Source organism: Bactrocera dorsalis, chromosome 5 (genome assembly GCF_023373825.1).
Source record: "Bactrocera dorsalis isolate Fly_Bdor chromosome 5, ASM2337382v1, whole genome shotgun sequence".
Taxonomy (NCBI): domain Eukaryota; kingdom Metazoa; phylum Arthropoda; class Insecta; order Diptera; family Tephritidae; genus Bactrocera; species Bactrocera dorsalis.
This window is the reverse complement of record NC_064307.1, coordinates 74,562,668-74,581,285: the sequence shown is the minus strand read 5'-3', so window position 1 is coordinate 74,581,285 and position 18,618 is coordinate 74,562,668. Positions and strand designations below refer to the sequence as shown.

General features: G+C 32.5%; 2 protein-coding genes across 3 annotated transcripts; one reads left to right on the top strand and one right to left on the bottom strand.

The window, feature by feature from the left end:
- Window positions 1–554: 554 nt before the first annotated feature.
- Window positions 555–1,752, top strand: LOC105227412 (uncharacterized protein C16orf52 homolog A). The gene is made up of 2 exons (XM_011206741.4): window positions 555–941; window positions 997–1,752. Exons 1-2 carry the CDS (start codon window positions 839–841, stop codon window positions 1,395–1,397), a joined length of 504 nt encoding a protein of 167 aa, XP_011205043.2. The 5' UTR covers window positions 555–838; the 3' UTR covers window positions 1,398–1,752.
- Window positions 1,748–17,893, bottom strand: LOC105227411 (adenylate cyclase type 2). 2 transcript variants are annotated; one of them, XM_011206738.4, is made up of 22 exons: window positions 17,597–17,893; window positions 14,320–14,545; window positions 10,403–10,536; window positions 10,103–10,300; window positions 9,765–9,887; window positions 9,377–9,571; window positions 8,916–9,143; window positions 8,447–8,574; window positions 7,074–7,232; window positions 6,807–6,939; window positions 6,006–6,615; window positions 5,781–5,879; window positions 5,354–5,472; window positions 5,074–5,300; window positions 4,803–5,010; window positions 4,379–4,701; window positions 4,127–4,289; window positions 3,855–4,067; window positions 3,648–3,752; window positions 3,505–3,522; window positions 2,890–3,132; window positions 1,748–2,721 (listed from the first exon to the last, which is right to left on the bottom strand). In XM_011206738.4, exons 2-22 carry the CDS (start codon window positions 14,468–14,470, stop codon window positions 2,590–2,592), a joined length of 3,909 nt encoding a protein of 1,302 aa, XP_011205040.1. In that variant the 5' UTR covers window positions 14,471–14,545; window positions 17,597–17,893; the 3' UTR covers window positions 1,748–2,589. The 2 variants fall into 2 exon arrangements, with proteins under 2 accessions (XP_011205040.1, XP_011205042.1); XM_011206740.4 differs by lacking the exon at window positions 3,505–3,522.
- Between the last annotated feature and the right edge of the window lie 725 nt (window positions 17,894–18,618).

Below are 18,618 nucleotides of genomic sequence, written 5' to 3'. Positions count from 1 at the left end.
GACAAGTCGTAATTGGAAAATGAACAAAAATCTTTATAACCGCAACTTATAAAGCCGCAGACAGTTTTGAGTCTACAGTCGGGTTTAAATAACCTTACACATAGCTTCGTTGAAACAGTTAACTAACAAAACTAATTTTCTATCTATATTCTGCCGCTACAACAACATTCACCTCGCGTTCAAAAGGCAAATTGGGAAGTAATGCCAGAAAAAAAATGTAAATTTTTTTTGGACAATCGTAAAATGAAATTTGGAGCGGAGTCATCATTGGCTTTGAACGTTACTACAACAACAATAGCTGTTTAAGTATTTTGTGTTTAAATGTTATTTGTGAAGCTGCTTACTATATAGTTCCTTAGTGAAACTTAGCAATAAATATTTTGCCTAAGTTCAAATCCTATCACAAATATATCTTTACTCCTTTTTAATTAAATTTATTTTGATTTAATTTTCATCAATCCCTCATTATAAAAAATTCTCTTAATTACTTTTATTTCTAGTGTAATTTTATTTCCGAAGTAGTAATTTTTTATAATTTTAAATCGATTCTCGTTTTTACTAATTTACATTTTTTAACAGCTAATATTTGCGATATCTCTATTCATTAACATTTTCTGCATTAAGATTCTTGATTTTACATTATGTGGAACTATTTTGTGACACCTACCGGATATCTTTAAAAGAGCACTTTTCTTAACTTACCTTTTTTATCACAATGTGGCAGCACTAATAAACAGCTGGGACAGGTTGAAAATTAATATATGTACATATTCGTCTCTGCTGAGACTAGTTTATTTTGACAACTTTTTGTGGATTATAAACAAAATTAAATACAAAAATGGATAAATTAACAATGATTAGTGCTACCTTGTTTCTAGCCGCCGACGTTTTTGCAATAGTCAGTTTGGCAATGCCTGACTGGATTGTAACCGAAGAAGCAGGTAGATGGATGTGAAATAAAAAATGAGAAAATTTTATATGACACTTGCACTTTAGGTGATATACGTCTAGGATTAATGTGGACTTGTATGACGCTATATAACCGATCACAAGTATGTTATACACCTGAACTACAGCCAGAGTGGTTGGTGGCTCTAGTCTGCATATTCATAGGTTGTATTTGCATTACCACTACTGTAATACTTTTGGCGTCCAGTAGTTGGGATAGGAATGTTATACCATATGCTCGTTGGGTCGGTTTTACTGCTATGGTTTTATTTTGCTTAGCTGCGGTAGTTCTTCCATTAGGTTTCCATGTGGAAGAGATCGGTGGTCAAGCTTACCAACTTCCTAATACATACAAAATTGGAATTTCATATATTTTGTTTGTATTAGCTCTATGGATAACAGTGGTATCGGAGTTGTTTGCAGGAAAAGTATGTTTGCCGCATTTTTAATAAATGTAGTTAAAAATTTATTGGAAAGGAGAAAATTGTTCTGATTCTCTATTTACCCTTAATTCAACTCTTACTCGGTCGTGATATTTTACGTTTAAGAAGATAGTTCATCGTGTATATATATAATATTTTAAGTATTATTCCTTACTTTATTTCATGTGCAGTACGCCGTTTGTAATGCACACACATTTTCTATAACCGACAATAGACATTAAATAATTGTCTATTATTATTTTACTAAAAATAAAAATAAAGAGGAAGACTGTAGTAAATACAAATAAAAACAAAGTTTTGATGGTTTTTCTTTTAAGCTTTTAAACTATTATTGTACAATGAAATAAAACGCAATATTTTCACATTCCATATATTTAATTAAAATTAATGATTTTTATTTTACTTTCCAGTGGAATATAAGAATATAATATATTTTTAAACCTCAGACTTATGGTGATGTTTAGATAACGTAGGGGCAAATAATTTGTAATATTTATTATTTTTCCACAATTAACTTTGTAACTAATTAAATATATAGTTTTAAACAAAATACTATTATTTACCTCTCTCTTGAATATCAACTATAATGTCAAATGACGAAAATGTTCATGTTGGTATTTTCTACTTTTATAAATACATATTTTTAATAAAAATCGAATTGCGTAAAGTGGAAAAATTTTTATTGTTTTTCAGCTCTTCAAAAAATATTTGAAATATGAGTGACTTTACCGTTATAGGCGATACATTTTCTGCCACACAATTATATTTTTACATTTTTCGGACGCGTAGATTTCTGATTACTTTCTACAAATAAGGTGAGAATGTAAACCAAAAGGAATATTGTCTCTCACACAAGGGTTTATTTACATTTCAAAAGATTTGGACATTATAGTTAGATGCAAGAGAGTTCTCTTTTCTATTTTGTTTAATACCTTATCCTAAACATATTGGGTGTGTATGAAAAATTAGAGTATTTCATAAATACGAGTATAACAATCTATTTTTACTGTTCTTATTTCTGTTAGCATAAATATCTATACATTTTTGACCTAGTTAACTTTATTGTAAATCCTTTAAGTTTTTTTTTAGTAATTAGTATTTTCACTTTTTTATAGAATGCTCCATGCATTTTTAACGGGTTCGCTGCTTGTTTTTTTGGTTTGTTTCTTCTCCTCTGTTTTCGTTTTATTTATACTTTTTACAATTTTCCATCGAATTGTGTCTTAACAAAATAAGTGACTAGATTGCCTTTTCCTTTAACATAAGTGAGACCCCGGCATTCGCATTCATAACCAGCAGCCATAAGAACTTTTGCTGTATTTTCTGTCGTCTGTTCAATAAAATCAAACAAATGAATAAAGAAAAAGTAAATAAAACTAGAGTATAATATTAGGTAAATGCGTTGAAATTTCTATTCATTCTATATGCCGAAGTTGAGTAGAAGTTATTAGTTTCGTGATTGCCTTTTATTTATATAATAAAATATACCATATATTACCTGAAGTCTTCCCATTACGCCACAAGAATCCATACGGGAGGCCACATTCACAGTATTGCTCCAGATGTCATATTGGGGCTTTTGCGCGCCGATAACACCCGCAATCACCGGTCCATGGTTCAGACCTATGCGTAGTCGGAATCTTTGAAATGATTCACGGTTAATTGAATCCAATATTGACATTAAAGCGATGGCAAATTCCACAAGAATGGTGACATTGTGCTCTTCAGTGTGCTTCTCATCCTGGCAAATAAAAATAAATAAATATCCATACAAATATAGCACTGCATTAACAAAACAACAGAAAAACTTATATAACGTACAACATAATAACAATATGACAGATAGCAATAATATAATAGTTCAACTCTGAAATGGATAAAAAATAACTGTTTTCTACATTAACAATACTCACAATAAAAATCAATTGTTTTTCCAAATTTTGGAAATTGTAAATCTAAAATTGTATTGTAATTAATTTTTTTTGTAAAATGCTCTTTGGACTAACAAGCTATCGATTTTTTTAATTATGTAAATTGTTTATTGTGCTACTAAAAGTTATCTACAATTATAGAACATTATTTATACAATAAGAATTTGCGGCAAGAAACTTACGGCTAAATTCCGTTTCCGCTGCATAAAAGATATAGGAAGAACATAAATATAATGGTTGATAAATCTGAACATGTAATCCGTTTATGTATCGCGACATAACTTAAAGTGTAAATTTAATTATTTCAGAACCGCTTGTTTCTTACCATAGCTCCATCTTCCTTTCCTGGTCGTAGTCCAGATGCACACATGTATGTGCTTGCAATAGTCTTGATTTTTTCGATTCCACTAAATTTTGGTTTCAAAAGCAACTGAAAACAATAGAGGAGTAAAGTTGTGTCTCTTCCCAAAGTCAACTTATCCTTACTATTTTGAATATATGTATGTTTATAAAAAATCTCTTCAACATGTACCTTATCAAAGTCACATATAATTTCATTTAGTAGACGTAAACATTCAAGGCCTTGCTTATTAACATCAGTTTCGTCATAAAATTCTTTATAATTTGGTATTGAAGCAAACATCACAGCTACACAAGAATAGCTCTCGTGATATAATTCAGTGGACCGCTCCTGATGAAGGAAGTGTGTGGCTACGTGAGCGGGTAAAATATTTTCTAAAAGAATCTGAAACGCATTCGATAATAGATCTCATTTTGTTTAACCTATAGAGGTAGCACACTTACTTTATTGATTCCCCGCATTGTTTCCACTTCTTCTTGCTCCACTTTTAATTTTGCTTTCCACAGAAAATCTGTGCGAGCCACATATTCACCTTGTCGATCGAGAGTATGCAGCACCGCAATCACCAATAACAATAAAAGGAACCCCTTCAGGTCTATGGGTAAACTAAAGCAAATACACATAACACACATATACATAATTGCTTAATTTATTATGGAAGTTTTAAATATTCACACAAAAGTCTGTCAACTTACGCGTTCAGTTGATGGCGATTATATATTGCATAGAGGTCACTAAAGCTCAGCATGACTATCTGACAGATGAGTGCCGCAACCATGGTAATTAGTTTAAGAATAAAGCCGGAACGCAAAAAAGCAGATATCGCCGCTAGGCTGATAGCGGAGCAGAACAAATAAATTGGTGCATTTTCTATTTGATTTAAATTATACGCATTCTCTTGTAGATTAGTATACATAACACCTGACACAGATGTATCATTGGGTGTCAACATGGATGAGGTGTTAACATTACTTTCAACATTTATCGACTCAAGATTCTCGTTATTTACAAAGTTTATCTACCAATTAAAATTTAAAGTTATTATTGTGATTTTCTGGTCATTAAAACATTTATGTGTAAGTAAATATTATATGCTTAATTTAAATGGGCTTTACTTACCACATTGAACACTGCAGTCGCTGATATTAATATATTTACTATAATGAAAATAGAAAGACGAATATATCGGCTACTTGCCACCACTTGACCTGGTCCATTGCGATCTGTTGCTGATGCATTAATTTCGGGAACTTGGATATTGCTTAGGTACAGGAAAAGAGCGAGTGATATAAAACTAGCAGTCAGAGAGCCAATCAAAGCAATATTTCTAAAAAATAAAGTACATGCATGTATATTTTTAATTTTTCATTAAATATGCAATAACACTAACTTCTCAAACACAATTAGTTGAATTAATGCAATCGAGAGGTAAAGAATAAATGCGCAAATTAAATCGAAACGAAAATGTGTATCTGGTTGCGCACGATACATTGCTTCACGCGGAGAGTTGCGATACCATAATGTGAACGGCTTTAATTCCGTAGGGGGTCCGAACAAATTAAAATTGAAGCATTTCCGTTCCGGTGGCAGCAGATTGGATTCAATCATAGCAATGCTCTGTAAATAAAAACCTTCAAAAGCGCCCCTTAAATCACGGCAATTACACTTACCGCAAGTCCTATGTTTTTAACCAGTTTCGATTCCGCAATGTTGGCAAACGGTTTATCTGCACCCCAACATTCCACATATTTAGTCATTTTGGACGATGGGCGATTACGATTAACATGACCTGAAATTAAGAAAATTTGTCATGTAATGTATGTAATAAGTAAAATTAGTAAATATTATTTAAAAATTTTGTGCAATTAAACACATTCATTCATAAAAGAAATTAAGAGGTTTCACAATATTTTACACTTCGTTTCAAAATCGCGTTTGAACCTACCAAACAAAAACGTATTCGTATAACAAAAATTTACTTAATTGGTAGTTGGACTTTATTTTTAAATTTTAAGAGAACGTTTACTAAGGGGTCTAAATACTAAATTTTATTTTATACACATGTATTTCATTACTGGACATTTTTTCAAAGCTTACCGCTGTGACTCCGAAAACTTTCACCGCTGTGTATAGACATTTTCCGACCATCTATAAAAGCGCCGGAGGAGCGCCTTCTGTCCGCAAAAGAGATAAGACCTGCAAAAAAATACAATAAATATCGGCTCTTGACGAATTATTCAAAATATTTCAAAAAGTGCTTGGGTAATTTTCAATATTTGTAATAAACAATATTTGGTTCTTAAGTTTTTTGTTAGTCCGTACCTTGTACAGAAAGTTTTCGTCGAATCTTTTCTGGTCCATCAGTAACCAGTAAGCTGTTAGTTGTTGTTGATGAAGGTGCAGTTAAGTTTGTTAAAGCGATGCAATTTGTGTTGACAGATATATTACCGCCAGCTTCCAATTTGTTACTATTGTTTGTACTCGCACTAATTACATTTTCGTTTAGCAATGACAAAGATGACTTAGATCCTACAGTTTGACATTCGTTTAATGCTTTCATATTTGTAGGTCTAAATTTATTCTCTTCTTCCGGGTTAGATGATTGTATCATTGCATCCTCTTCATCTTCCTCTGATAGTTCTTTGATAGACATCGATTTGGTCATAATTGGATCTTGGCTGTTTGTAGACGAAGGAGACAGTTTTCCCCGCTCTATTGGAAAAATTCCGCCAATGCCGCTAATGCCTCCTGTAGAAATCGTATCTTCTTGGTTAGGAGTTTTTTGCTCACAAGACAATGCTATGTTGACATTTGAGATACTAGTGGAAGAAGGGTTCTGTAAAAGACGTTCCGTAACATCACATTCAGTGGCCTGAGTCTCTGAGGAAGTGATTTCGATCACTTGTGGTACACTATGGGGATAAATAATTTTCTGTAATAAAAATAATATTTACAAGTTCATTAATAACAAATATTTATATATATTATATTTATTCATAATAGAGTTTAACGTTAAAGTTATGAAAAATTCGAATAAGTCATATATGGGAAACGTATAAAGTGGAAATAACTAGTTTTATGAACATAATTCAGTGGCAAGCACAAATGTGATATGTTCCATACCTTTGGGGGCACAATGAGGTATGTTTCGATTTTGTGATCTGCCAAATAACTATCCCGACTGGCACCATTTCCCTCTTCAACTTCGAATTTGTCACCGAGGAATTGAAGAGTTTGTTTGGTGATATGAACTCGCCTGCAAAGAAGAATGTAACGAAAAAAAGGTCACTATGGGTTGCTCATACGCAGGGTTGATCGTTATATTAATTTAATTTGATTTATGTCTTTTGATATACATATGCACGTATACATATATATCAATATACATACCCCGCTACTCCGCCACTTTCCATATGGTTTGCCAGTGTGACATCATCACTCCAAACATCAAATTGCCACTTGCGTAGACCAAGGACACCACAAAGCACATTGCCAGTATGAATGCCTATACGCATGTCAACATTAATTCCGGTTGCTTCACGTACATGTCTGATGATAGTAATTGATAATATAAATAATTAAAGGCTTTCCTAACTCCAAACTGTAAACAATACTGCTCAAAACGTAGTCAAAGAAAAGTGAAGTTCGAAAATCGTTTCATAGTTGTTTCTCTACAATATGAAACAATTACGGTTTATATGTACATATCGCTTATTTGCTGTAAGACCGGCATAAGTCAAAAAAATCGATTTTCCAGAAAACTCGTTTAAAGTTTTCAACTGACTACAATCTTACACGGTGACTCCAACCTTACACCTCTTCTCAAGCGGAGCATATAAGAGGTATTCATATGAATTTTTAACTCAACATGAAGTATGATATAACGAACAATTCTGCAGCATTAACTCAAAAATCACGTTTTTTGATTTATGCCGGCCTTGCAGCAAATTAGCGATATGTTTTTTTCAGAACCCACTTGAATGACACTAGAACTGAGAACTCCTAAGTTAGCAAAACTGTTAAAATTGTTTTTAAAAATCTGTTGTTAACATAGGAAAAGAGAACTTTTGACCACAATTTAGGTTTGTTCTTTTTTATTAAATAAATCTTTGAATTCAGGAGTAACGCTTTCGAGAAATGAATACCACAAATACGTGAAGGTGACGTACATAAAAGGGATGTATACATATCCATGTTCACATATACGCATACATTTGATAAGCCTATGTACGCAAGTGAATACGCTAACCAAACAGCAAACGCCTTTGTAAACAGTATAACATCCGATAAGTATGTACACATGCCCATAGCTAAATGAGAAGCAGGATTAAAGTACAAGTGTGCTGAGTAAACTTGTTAAAAATAAGATATTTTAACGTGAAAGTAAGGATTAATATGTGCGAGTATTTTAACAGATAGCATACATCTTCCATCTTAGCCATTGCTTCACAACTATATAGTACGTGTGGTAAATGTGCTAGCGATTTTGTTATATCTCGACTGAATACTTCTATAATTGGGTCTATTGTTAAACCTTTCGAAAAAAAACTGTATACAATCGGATTTCAAGTTGTTGCACAAAATGGTTGCTGTTCTGTTGAGTAACAGTTTTGCTGTCAAATTAACTTTCCTCTGTTTAAATATCGTTCAGTAAAATTACTTTTGAAAAGTAATAGCATTTACGTTGACATTCAAAATTATAAAACATAAGGGCTGTTAATATTGTTATTTCTCTCGGTGCACTCATGGCACCACACACTCACCGTATAGCATCGATCATTTGTAAACCCATGTTTACACAATTGGCAGCGTGTTGTGGCCTTGAAATGGGCAGTCCAGATACACAGTAGTAGCAGTCGCCGAGAATTTTAATACGCAAACACTGGTTCTCCTACGAATGAGCAAGATAGCGGTGGAAACTTAATTGTGTATGTTTATAAGTCTCAATAAATTTAGCGAATCAAAATTAGCAAAATACAGTTATTTAAAATAAAAGGTTGAAATGGTTTTTTTTAATTACTCTTTAAATTATTCATCAAATGCATATATTTAACATTCCATGCTTTGTTAACCTTAAAATTTTTACCTCATAATATTAATTGGTTAATTAAGATAAGTTGATATGTATAATGTAAGATAAAATTATTTGTGTACCAAATTTTATGCGTAAATATATTATATATTAAGTCAGAACAATATGTATATGTATATGTGAGTAATGTTTTTACTAACCCCTGCAATTTGGTCGAAGCGACCAAAAAGGTCATTCAGTGTTTTCACTAAATCACTGGCAGAAAGTTGCTCTGACAATGGAGTGAAGTTTACAATATCTGCATACAAAATTGAGACATTGTTGTGACGCTGCACGTGCAATTCATGAAAACGAGTAGCAGATGTGGTTGACTGCCCTCCCGCGCGTTGACAAGCATCCGCCATTTTCAGCATGATACTACGCTTCACCTGTTGATGCGATATTTGAGATAAAACTTTTTCAATGAAGTATTTAAGCAGTTTAGTTACCATATTGCAAAATATTGAAATTTTCATTGCTTTCAAAAAATCAATTTCTTAGTTTTATGTTAGAATAAATACTAAATTTATATACAATACATATGCATATACACAGTATGTCAAATTGTAAGTATTGCATAGTTTATGCACATGAGATAACGTCTGTATTTTTCTACACTTACTTCGGCCGCTATGTAGGCGGGTATGACGCTAAGCAATAGTTGCTCTTGTTGCTCTCGTTCGCACTCCAACTTCACGCGTTGTTCTATACCCGTGCGTGTGCCATCCACAGTTCGATTGTGTGCCGCATCTGACATTATGCGATAATAGAGGCCGGAAATGGATGCCGAAGCTAATATGATAACTTCACCAAATAACTGAGATGAAAATTATTATATTATAGTTGTTAACTACAAATGTCATCCATAGTAGGTTTGATTACATGTTTATAAATGAACTATCTAATGAAAAAATAATAACTTTTGCAACTCGTTTTGAAGAAACTTCATTTTTTACTAAAAGAAATTAGCTAAAATCGCTTTAAAAATTAGGGAAAATGGTATTACTTACGAAGGGCAAGCTGCAGGCATAATCCTTGCTGGTCACAATGCGATATATGACATGGATTGCCGACATGAAAAGCGCCAACACCATTGAAACTGGCCAGGAGATTGGTAGCATTGTATGTATACCCTGTATATTTAAGTAAATAAATAACAAAATATAAATCATATACAACCATATGAGGACGTTCATTTATTCGAAACAATTCAATAAATTTGAAGTCCTATTTAAATTTAAATTATTATAAATAAGTATGTACAATATACCAATTTATTATTTCAAAGAAATAACTGATCTTTAAAAACTGTATATGGTTAATTATCTGTCTGACTTTTAACACTTACTAGAAAAACGGCGAATAATGGTATTGGCGCCAATTTTTCTCCCGTAATAGCTGCTATTGTCCCTAGCGAGAATGTCGTTACAATAGCAAAAGCCAATGCCGCCGCCGGTGAGCTAAGCACCGCTGGAAATTGAAGAGCTGTCAATATACCCGCGGATGTTGTGGCCGCCAGAGAAAGTAAACACGTTTGTGTTAAGCTCTGGAAAATCAACGATAAATCGGTATAACGTATTTGGTTTCATTCCCCTTTATATTTTATACTTTTATGGGGAACATTTTAATTTGTATGAAGGATACTTACTTGCTCATATATAAAACCAACAATTATTGAGACTATACATGCGACCAACGATATCAGTAGACCCGATGTAAAGAGAGACTTGCGCAGTCGTTGACGATATCGTGTATACAAATCGTCCAAATGAATATTTTCGGCTAATACAATAAGACGGAAAATGTGTTATTGGATAGTTTAACTAAAAACAATTTTGCATTATTGTTTTATATGCTAGAAACGTTGCTGTTGTCACATAAGTTGTAAGTATTGTTCACTTAAAAAAAAGAGATTTCATTACATAAGATTTTAATGCATTGTCGAATCGGACACGAAGTCGAACATTGAATCGGAAGTATATTACCGTCACCCTACTTCCAAAAATTTAAAAATTTTTGTTTCAGGTTTGCAACTTCCGGTTCAACATTTGAACCGGAAATATGTTACCGCTATTTAACTTCCGGCTCGGCAACCACTCTTCCGGCCGACAACTTCCGTTTCCGGCTTGTCACTTCCGGTTAGAAGTTCGGACCGGAAGTAAAGTTCCGTTGGTCCATTTCCGGTCGAGGTCCTGTTCCCGTTTCCGGGCATTGCATATGGCCGCATCTGTGTCGAAAACTTCCGTTTCTGGTTGGGGTGTACGAGGCTTTCCGAGTCCAAAACTTTTAAATTCGAACATTTTGTCCATAAACAATTAGGTTTTGATAATAATATCCAACTTTTTGTTTGATAATAATAACTTTATCTTACTTAGCCCTTTCTTACTTGTTTTTACTTATTATCATCTCATATCAACATAAATATATGTTTTGGAATATGAAAAAGGTTTTAAGATTTAAACATTTCTTAACGTTGTAAAGGATGTAAGTTATTTGGAAAAAATATGTACGTATATTAAATTTATTTATTTATCATACATATGTATATTGATTATTTGAGCTTATGTTAGCAAATATATTTAAAATAATTATTTTCAAAGTATTACTTGTAATATTATGTAGGTGCATAATAATATTTGTGTTACATTGAATATTTGGGATAACCGGCAAGTTTGCCAAAAGCGATTTTACATAATTTTTCCTTTTTCTGACGCTTTTTGTTTTGTTTACTACTATACATATACTTATACGCATACGTATATTAATCTTTTTGGTATAGTTTTTACACAAAAAACGTGTAGGATATGCAGAGCCTGTGTCTACAACATGCATCTTTAAATGAAAAAAATATATCAGTATTGATTAATATTTTTGACCGCCTCCGCGTGTTACAACAATCGATTGTATTCCCAATGCTTAAGAAGCTCGTAAAGTGTGAGAAGTATGCAAGTTGTTTGTCTGCGAGACATTCCAAAGCCTAACATCAATAGAAAAATGCAAAACAATTATCAATGAAATATATATACTACGCATCATACAATTTAAATTAACATAACAGGTAAAACATGATGATTTATTCCATTTATGTGAGTTCGGCCATTAAAATAGAAATTCGTTATTGCGTATACGCAACCGTGGTTTGAATTGTACTCAGATAATATAATATATAAAGAGTAAGAGCAAAAACCAAATCAAGCGAAGAGCACTGACTAAATTTTATTTCAAAGCGAAATTGTTAAAATAACGGCAGAAACCACAGACCACATTTGGCATTGTGACACCAGTCTGTGCGGAACAATTTGATATTGAAACCCACGTCAATAAAATAAAGGAATTTGTGCTTGGGAATCGACGATTAGTGGTCAGAGATCTCATTGGCATCGTTCGAATATCGGAAGCATAAGTGAAAACCATTTTGAAAGGTACCAATTAGTTCCAAAAATCACTCAATTTTACCGAAAAACACCGTCGCGTTAACGTCTGTGTGTTTTCCGAATACCAGGATGTCACTTACTGGCAATGAATCTTGGATCTATGCTTACGATCCGAAAACAGAGGATTAATCGACCGAATATCGTGGCAATGGTGAGCAAAGCCGAAAAAACACGTCAAAGCAGGGCATCAAGGTTATGTTGACAGTTTTCTTCTTATCGACGTGTTATGCACTCTGAATTCCAACCAATCGGACAAATTGTCAACAAGGAATGCTAGTTGAGTGTTATGAGTCGTTCGCATGAAGCTATTCGTAAAAAGAAGCCAGAGTTATGGGCCGACAGCTCTTGGTTTTTACACCACGGTTATGAACCGTCGCGTACTGCATTGATGTATCCGGGGCAAAGGGGGATTACTTCAAGGCGGGCGTCGGAGATTTTGAAGAATAAAAAAAGAATATTAAAATTATGAACAAAGTCTTACGATTGCTAATACTACCCACACGCATTTAATTTTAAACAATTCCTACCGAATACAGCTCACCCTACCCACGCACAAATACATAAGGATATCTATACATATAATATATCATAGTAAATTTGAAATTCAATCACAATGTACGGTGAAGGTAAATGAAGAAAGAACAATATTAAAGTGAATGACGACGTAAAGTGACAACAATTTTCTCGCATGCGGTGTATTCAATTTATATTGGATGAAAGGTGACGTGATGAGCTCAACGGCATATTGTATGTAATTACGTTGCCTTTCCCTTGTTAGTAAAGGTTAGGGGTTGGGGATTAATAATCCATCCAATAAAAAATAAGTAATCACTACATACTTCGAAATCAATAATTGAATTATTATTGCCAGGTTGTATACTCATAGTTATATCGAATTTTCGAGCAGATGTAAAAGTTGGCAAAGACAAAACTTTATTTTCTCGTCTACATCATATAAGCAAAATATTACTTTATCCTAGCCTAAGGTAGAAAGATACCACAAAACGTAATAAAACTTTATCCTTTTCCTTGTATACATTTCATATTTTCTTAATTATAGCTGCCTTGTCAATCGCAAGACTTAAATTGGCTTTTGTTAGTCACAACCAGTGCTGTTAATGGATAAGAGCTCCAAAGCCCAAATTAAAAAGTTAATTGAATTATGTTTGTAAGTGCTTAGGGGAAGTGGAAAATGTTCGTAAGTGGGTAAGTTGGTGAGGGTTGATGTACTTTTTTAATTTTCAATTTAAAACGATCTTCTAGTTAAATAACTTTTAGCTTGTAATTAATTTAATATATAAAATGTTTAATAAACATTCACACCCATAACACATTCATTCATATAGTGTTGCCTTCTATTAGATTTGATTTACATTAGCTTGCTGTAGATAGAATTAATGGGACTCCAACTCGGTTACAGAGATAATCTAATTCCTTTTTACTCTAGATGAAGTTTTACGGGACATGATAATCTGGACAAAAATATGAGTATTGGAATAAAATATACCGAATGATGACTCAAACTAATTTATGTCTATATTTATAGTGGATATGGGCGAATGTGTTGGATGTGTTAGAAGCTGTTAAGATTGATGAAGAGTGTTGGAAGAATGTACATTTACTTATATACAGTACACACATATTCATACATATATGTATATTTCAGAACATAAAATTGTATGTATTTTCATTGAAATTATTCGCACATAGAAAAATTAATTAACACAGCTAGTATCATACATATGTATGTTCATATGTTTATATGTCCATGTAATGTTATATATTTTTCTACCGTGGCAACAAGTGGTATTGAGTACAACAGTTTCGTTCGGATTTTGTTGTTTGCAAACCCCTTCGTACATACATATCTACAAAAACTAATAAAAATTTAGTTATTTCAACTAGACTTCTTTCACAAGCTTCTTCAAGCTTGATATAATAAAATAAATAAAATTATTCCTTTTTAATTTTAAATAACTATACTAGTGACTAATGCGATTGACAAATTAATATGTATGAAAAACGACCTACAATACTTGTGTTATACAGCTAAATATGTTTAGAAAATATGTACATGGTTTAAGTTTTGACCTCCGCTGACAATTGATGGACCAATATAGTTTTTACTCACCCGTAGTACCATCTTCACTATCTGGCATTAGTCGGGCTTTGTTTGGAGCACGTGACGATGACAGAGACGGTGTGTTGGAAATATTGACACATTTAGCACCGACTTTGATGCCGTTTTCATTTTTAAGAGTATCCGCTGCGACTGTAGCCATTGTGTGACGTATTGAAACTCATTGACGGCGTCGTAATTTGTAAACTATTTTTTATAAATATGTTAAATTTCCAATCTAAAAATAGTACAATAAAATAGTTCTTATAGAGTTTTAAAGAAATGTTTCATAGAGAACTTAAACATCTTTAGGTTATACGCATCTGTATGTACATATAATATGTGTACTTATGTATGTATATACTTTGCATTATTGAGTTTAGGATGCCATCAAAAGCTTAACTTTTGTAATTGATTCTAATCTGGTTTGCATATTAACCTTAACACAGAAGCTTGACATTTCGACATATTTAAATGCTTATGAATAATATTGAAAAACGTTTGCACATGTAACACAATATAAAGTACATGTATAGGGTGTTAAAAATAAGGAAATAGATATTATAAGGAAATAGATTTTGTCAATTTCTACTATTTATATACAAAAAATTTATGTTTAAAGTTGAGATTTTAACAATTGATTGTCACATTTATTTATTTTTTTTTAACCACATTACGTTGTTAAAGATTCTTCTTCAATTAATAAAATTCAACAAAAATTTGTACTATTTCATAATGGTAGGCACTGTTATTCTCATGTACTCAACCAAATCGAAAGTACTTTGTGCTGTGATTGATTGCGTATACGCAGGGTATGACAATATCGATTAATATTGAATAAATATTAGTTTTTACATAAATATAAAAGTGAAAAAGTATTTGAGCACTTATTTGCAAATAAATTTTTTTTATTTTTATAACTATCCAGATCCAAAATCAAAAAAGTGAATCCAGGCTTTTAAACACAGGTATAATTCCTAATAACAAGCATTTCATACAAATTACAGTATAACATGGATGAGTGTATAGTATTCACATTCATTAATACAAATATTTTCCAAAGTTCACAGAAACATTAAATACATCTAGTGATAAGCAGTTGTCTTAAATGTACAGTAGAAAGATTGTCTCGTATAGCAAACTAGACTCAATAGTCGATAATCAGTAGAGGGTTGTTACATTTATGTGTTGGTTTACGGTTGCTCAGCGGGTGCTAGTGTTCATACATAATAGAGGCATTGAACACTTTAGAATATTTTTTTTCAAATTCCTTTCATTTTAGCCATTATTCGTAATTTAAACGTATCTATGCATCCGTTTTTCCTTCTCTTTGTGTCTTTTTCACCAATAAGGAATACTGATATTAACATTTTGAGTGAAGAGATCGCATCAAGTGGATTTGGAAGTGAAAGCAGTTTGAGTGAGTTTTGAGTGGAAATGATCTTTAAACTTTAAGAGAGAAAACACCAAGTTCAAGCGAGAATATACGAATGCAATAGAATAAACAGATTAAGTGATGAAATGCATATATGGTATATATGTACATGTCCATGTACATACGAGTACCTGTATATGTACAAATAAAAGTGTACAATAAACGTTTTACGAATATTCATAAATTTATAGGGGTGTGCAAATTTTGCGTGCTTGGTCGAAATGCCGAAATTAATTACAAGAAAAACAATTTGTGTTGTTTATAACTATGCTTTGTATCCACTTGCAACTGCTCTGTATTTACATTGAACAAGTTGTATTATAAATCCTTCCATCCAGGATTACTTTCTTGAGTGAGTTTTGCTTTTAATATTTTCAAACGGTTTCGTAAAAAAACAAAGTTTACTAAAAGTTATTTTGGTTAAATAAATCCAAGTGTCGCAGTGTTTGCAGGCGATATTTTTGTTAACAGATGTCATTAAAATATGTTTTTTTATTTACGTGTATATTGCAAATGGTTAATGTAAAAACAGAAATGTTGGAAAAACTGAACATATAAAATATATAGAATTAAATTCTATAGTATGTTTATTATATTTAGGAAATCTTTTTGAGCGGTCGACAAAATTTCTTAGTGAAATATGATATTTGAAACTGATTTTATATCTAAAAGCAAGTCAGAAAACTTATTGTTGTTAAGGTATTTTCTTATTTCTGCCAAAAAAATTTCCTCGAACTATAGGTATCTGTGCGTAAGCGCGAGTATATTAAAAGAAGGTGAAACCAGTAAAGGTTGTGGTCATAATCGTCACGTCACACTAAAAATAAGTACTTCTATGCTAGGAAAATGATGTTTTAGATATTAAAATTGGGTGTGCCATTGTCACATTTTTATTAAGATTATATATAACAAACATCATGCACGCACACATAAGTGGAAACACCCACAAGTAAATATACTTGTGTACGTATCTAACATAGAAATGTCGACGAATTTTATTGCCTCAAAACAGCACAAAATTTTGCTGCATTAATAAATGATTAAAAAAAGAGATATATATAAGCGACAGTCTAAAAATACAGCACATCTATTGAGAATAGTCTTCCATTAACAACACGGCATATAAACTGCTTTGGTGAGTGTAACACATGCACACGTACTCTTGCCTCGAATAAATACTTATGAACACTTAAGTATAGCAATTGTTAATCTTGAAAAATTAGCTCTGCCATTTCAATTTTATTAAAAAAGCAAACAGTCCGTCGACTAAACGTTCATTAAACATAAACCATTTTGTTAAGTTATAAACATTATGCTTCGTACGTTGTTTTCTGTAAACTTTCGACTTTTGTCTAAGGCATATTATCCACATCCGTAAATTTAGCAGGTTTGTTTACAGTCGGTTATTATTAGGTGTTGTGATTAGTTATAATTTAAACGAATCCATTAGCAAATGTACGCGCATACATCGCCATCAACAGTATTGTTGTAGTTATCATCCGTGCCAGTGTCGGCAGTAACGCCTACGTCACCATAGCTGTAGCTAAACTTTTGAATACAAATAACACGCAACTAAAGTTAAACTCTAATTGGTTTGTCACACTTTTGAACTATATTCGCTGACCCGTTGTTGGATGAGTACGGAGATTTTTTTTAGTTTTTTTTTCACATATTCATATATACATAAATGCATGTATCGCAACAATAGGTTCGTCTATCCTATTTATTTCGTCGATTATAACATTTACCTCCACATCATTTACATCAGATATATTTATTTTACACTTTTAGATCGAATGATCATAAATATATGTAATATATATGTATATATATATGTATATAAAACTGACTCACCTAAAATATTTATTCACCAAATAAAATTTAAAGTTATGGCAAAAGCATTATAAGCACGCGCGCTGTCAATATTCGTAAGATTTAGCAACCTACAAGCTCACATTCACGTAGAGTTGCGTCGTTGCGTGAAAATGCATTGAATATACTACCCGCCAATTCGTTTTTATTTAGCTATCACAACTCAACCGAAAATTTTCCGACTGGTTTTTCGCGGGCAGTCAACGACCGCGAGCAAATAACACCAGTAGCATTGATCTGCACCAGAGGACGTCACCGGCCAAACTGTTTTGTACTCACTACGCGCCGGTTTAGCTTTTCCCACCCAGCACAACAATTCTATAGAATCTCAGAGTAATAATGCACATGTGTGTGTGCACGCACACATTTACAAAGAAATCATGCGCGCGCGTTCCACAGTCGTCACCCCGAAAACCGTTGCTACTGGCGACTAATATGTGGCATGCATATCGACATATCGGTATACATATATGTAGATATTCGTACATATGCAATTCTTTGTACATATGTATGTATGTACGTACTTATATATATATTTTTTCAAATTAGATATACTCGTAAACATAAATACACGTGTTGCCTACTTCTTATTGACCTTACTGTTACCGTTTTCTTTTTGTTGTCGCATGTTAGATATACTTGTATATGTATACATACATCTATGCTGATATGTGCTACTGAATACTTATGTGTATTGAATGTTGCTCTGTCAAAATGTTGGTTTATGTGGCGGAGCTGAAACATAACAGATGTCCAGAAACATGTTGTTGAAAGCAATATCTTGTAAAAATATGTATGAGTAGAAGAGCAAATAGTCAAATGGGCGATGTGTTAGTGCTTGAAGCAACAGATCTTAGGTATAGTGGGGCGTATGAGTAATCCTTATCAGCAGCATTAATTTGTCTTAAGTTTGGACAAAATATATAATTATGAACATTGCAAAAGTATTTAGCTATAGGCTAATATGCTATAATTTCGCGTGCACATAGATATGGTTCTAATTA

What these genes read in the sequence shown, in the direction of transcription:
- LOC105227411 (XM_011206738.4), bottom strand. Translation starts at nt 14,470, where the DNA reads ATGGCTACAGTCGCAGCGGATACTCTTAAAAATGAAAACGGCATCAAA. An exon ending in ACGAAAACTTTCTGTACAAG is followed by an intron (nt 5,880 to 6,005) that starts GTACGGACTAAC and finishes ATTTTTTTGCAG; the next exon opens with GTCTTATCTCTTTTGCGGAC. An exon ending in CAACTAATTGTGTTTGAGAA is followed by an intron (nt 5,011 to 5,073) that starts GTTAGTGTTATT and finishes TTTATTTTTTAG; the next exon opens with AAATATTGCTTTGATTGGCT.
- LOC105227412 (XM_011206741.4), top strand. Translation starts at nt 839, where the DNA reads ATGGATAAATTAACAATGATTAGTGCTACCTTGTTTCTAGCCGCCGAC. An exon ending in GATTGTAACCGAAGAAGCAG is followed by an intron (nt 942 to 996) that starts GTAGATGGATGT and finishes CTTGCACTTTAG; the next exon opens with GTGATATACGTCTAGGATTA.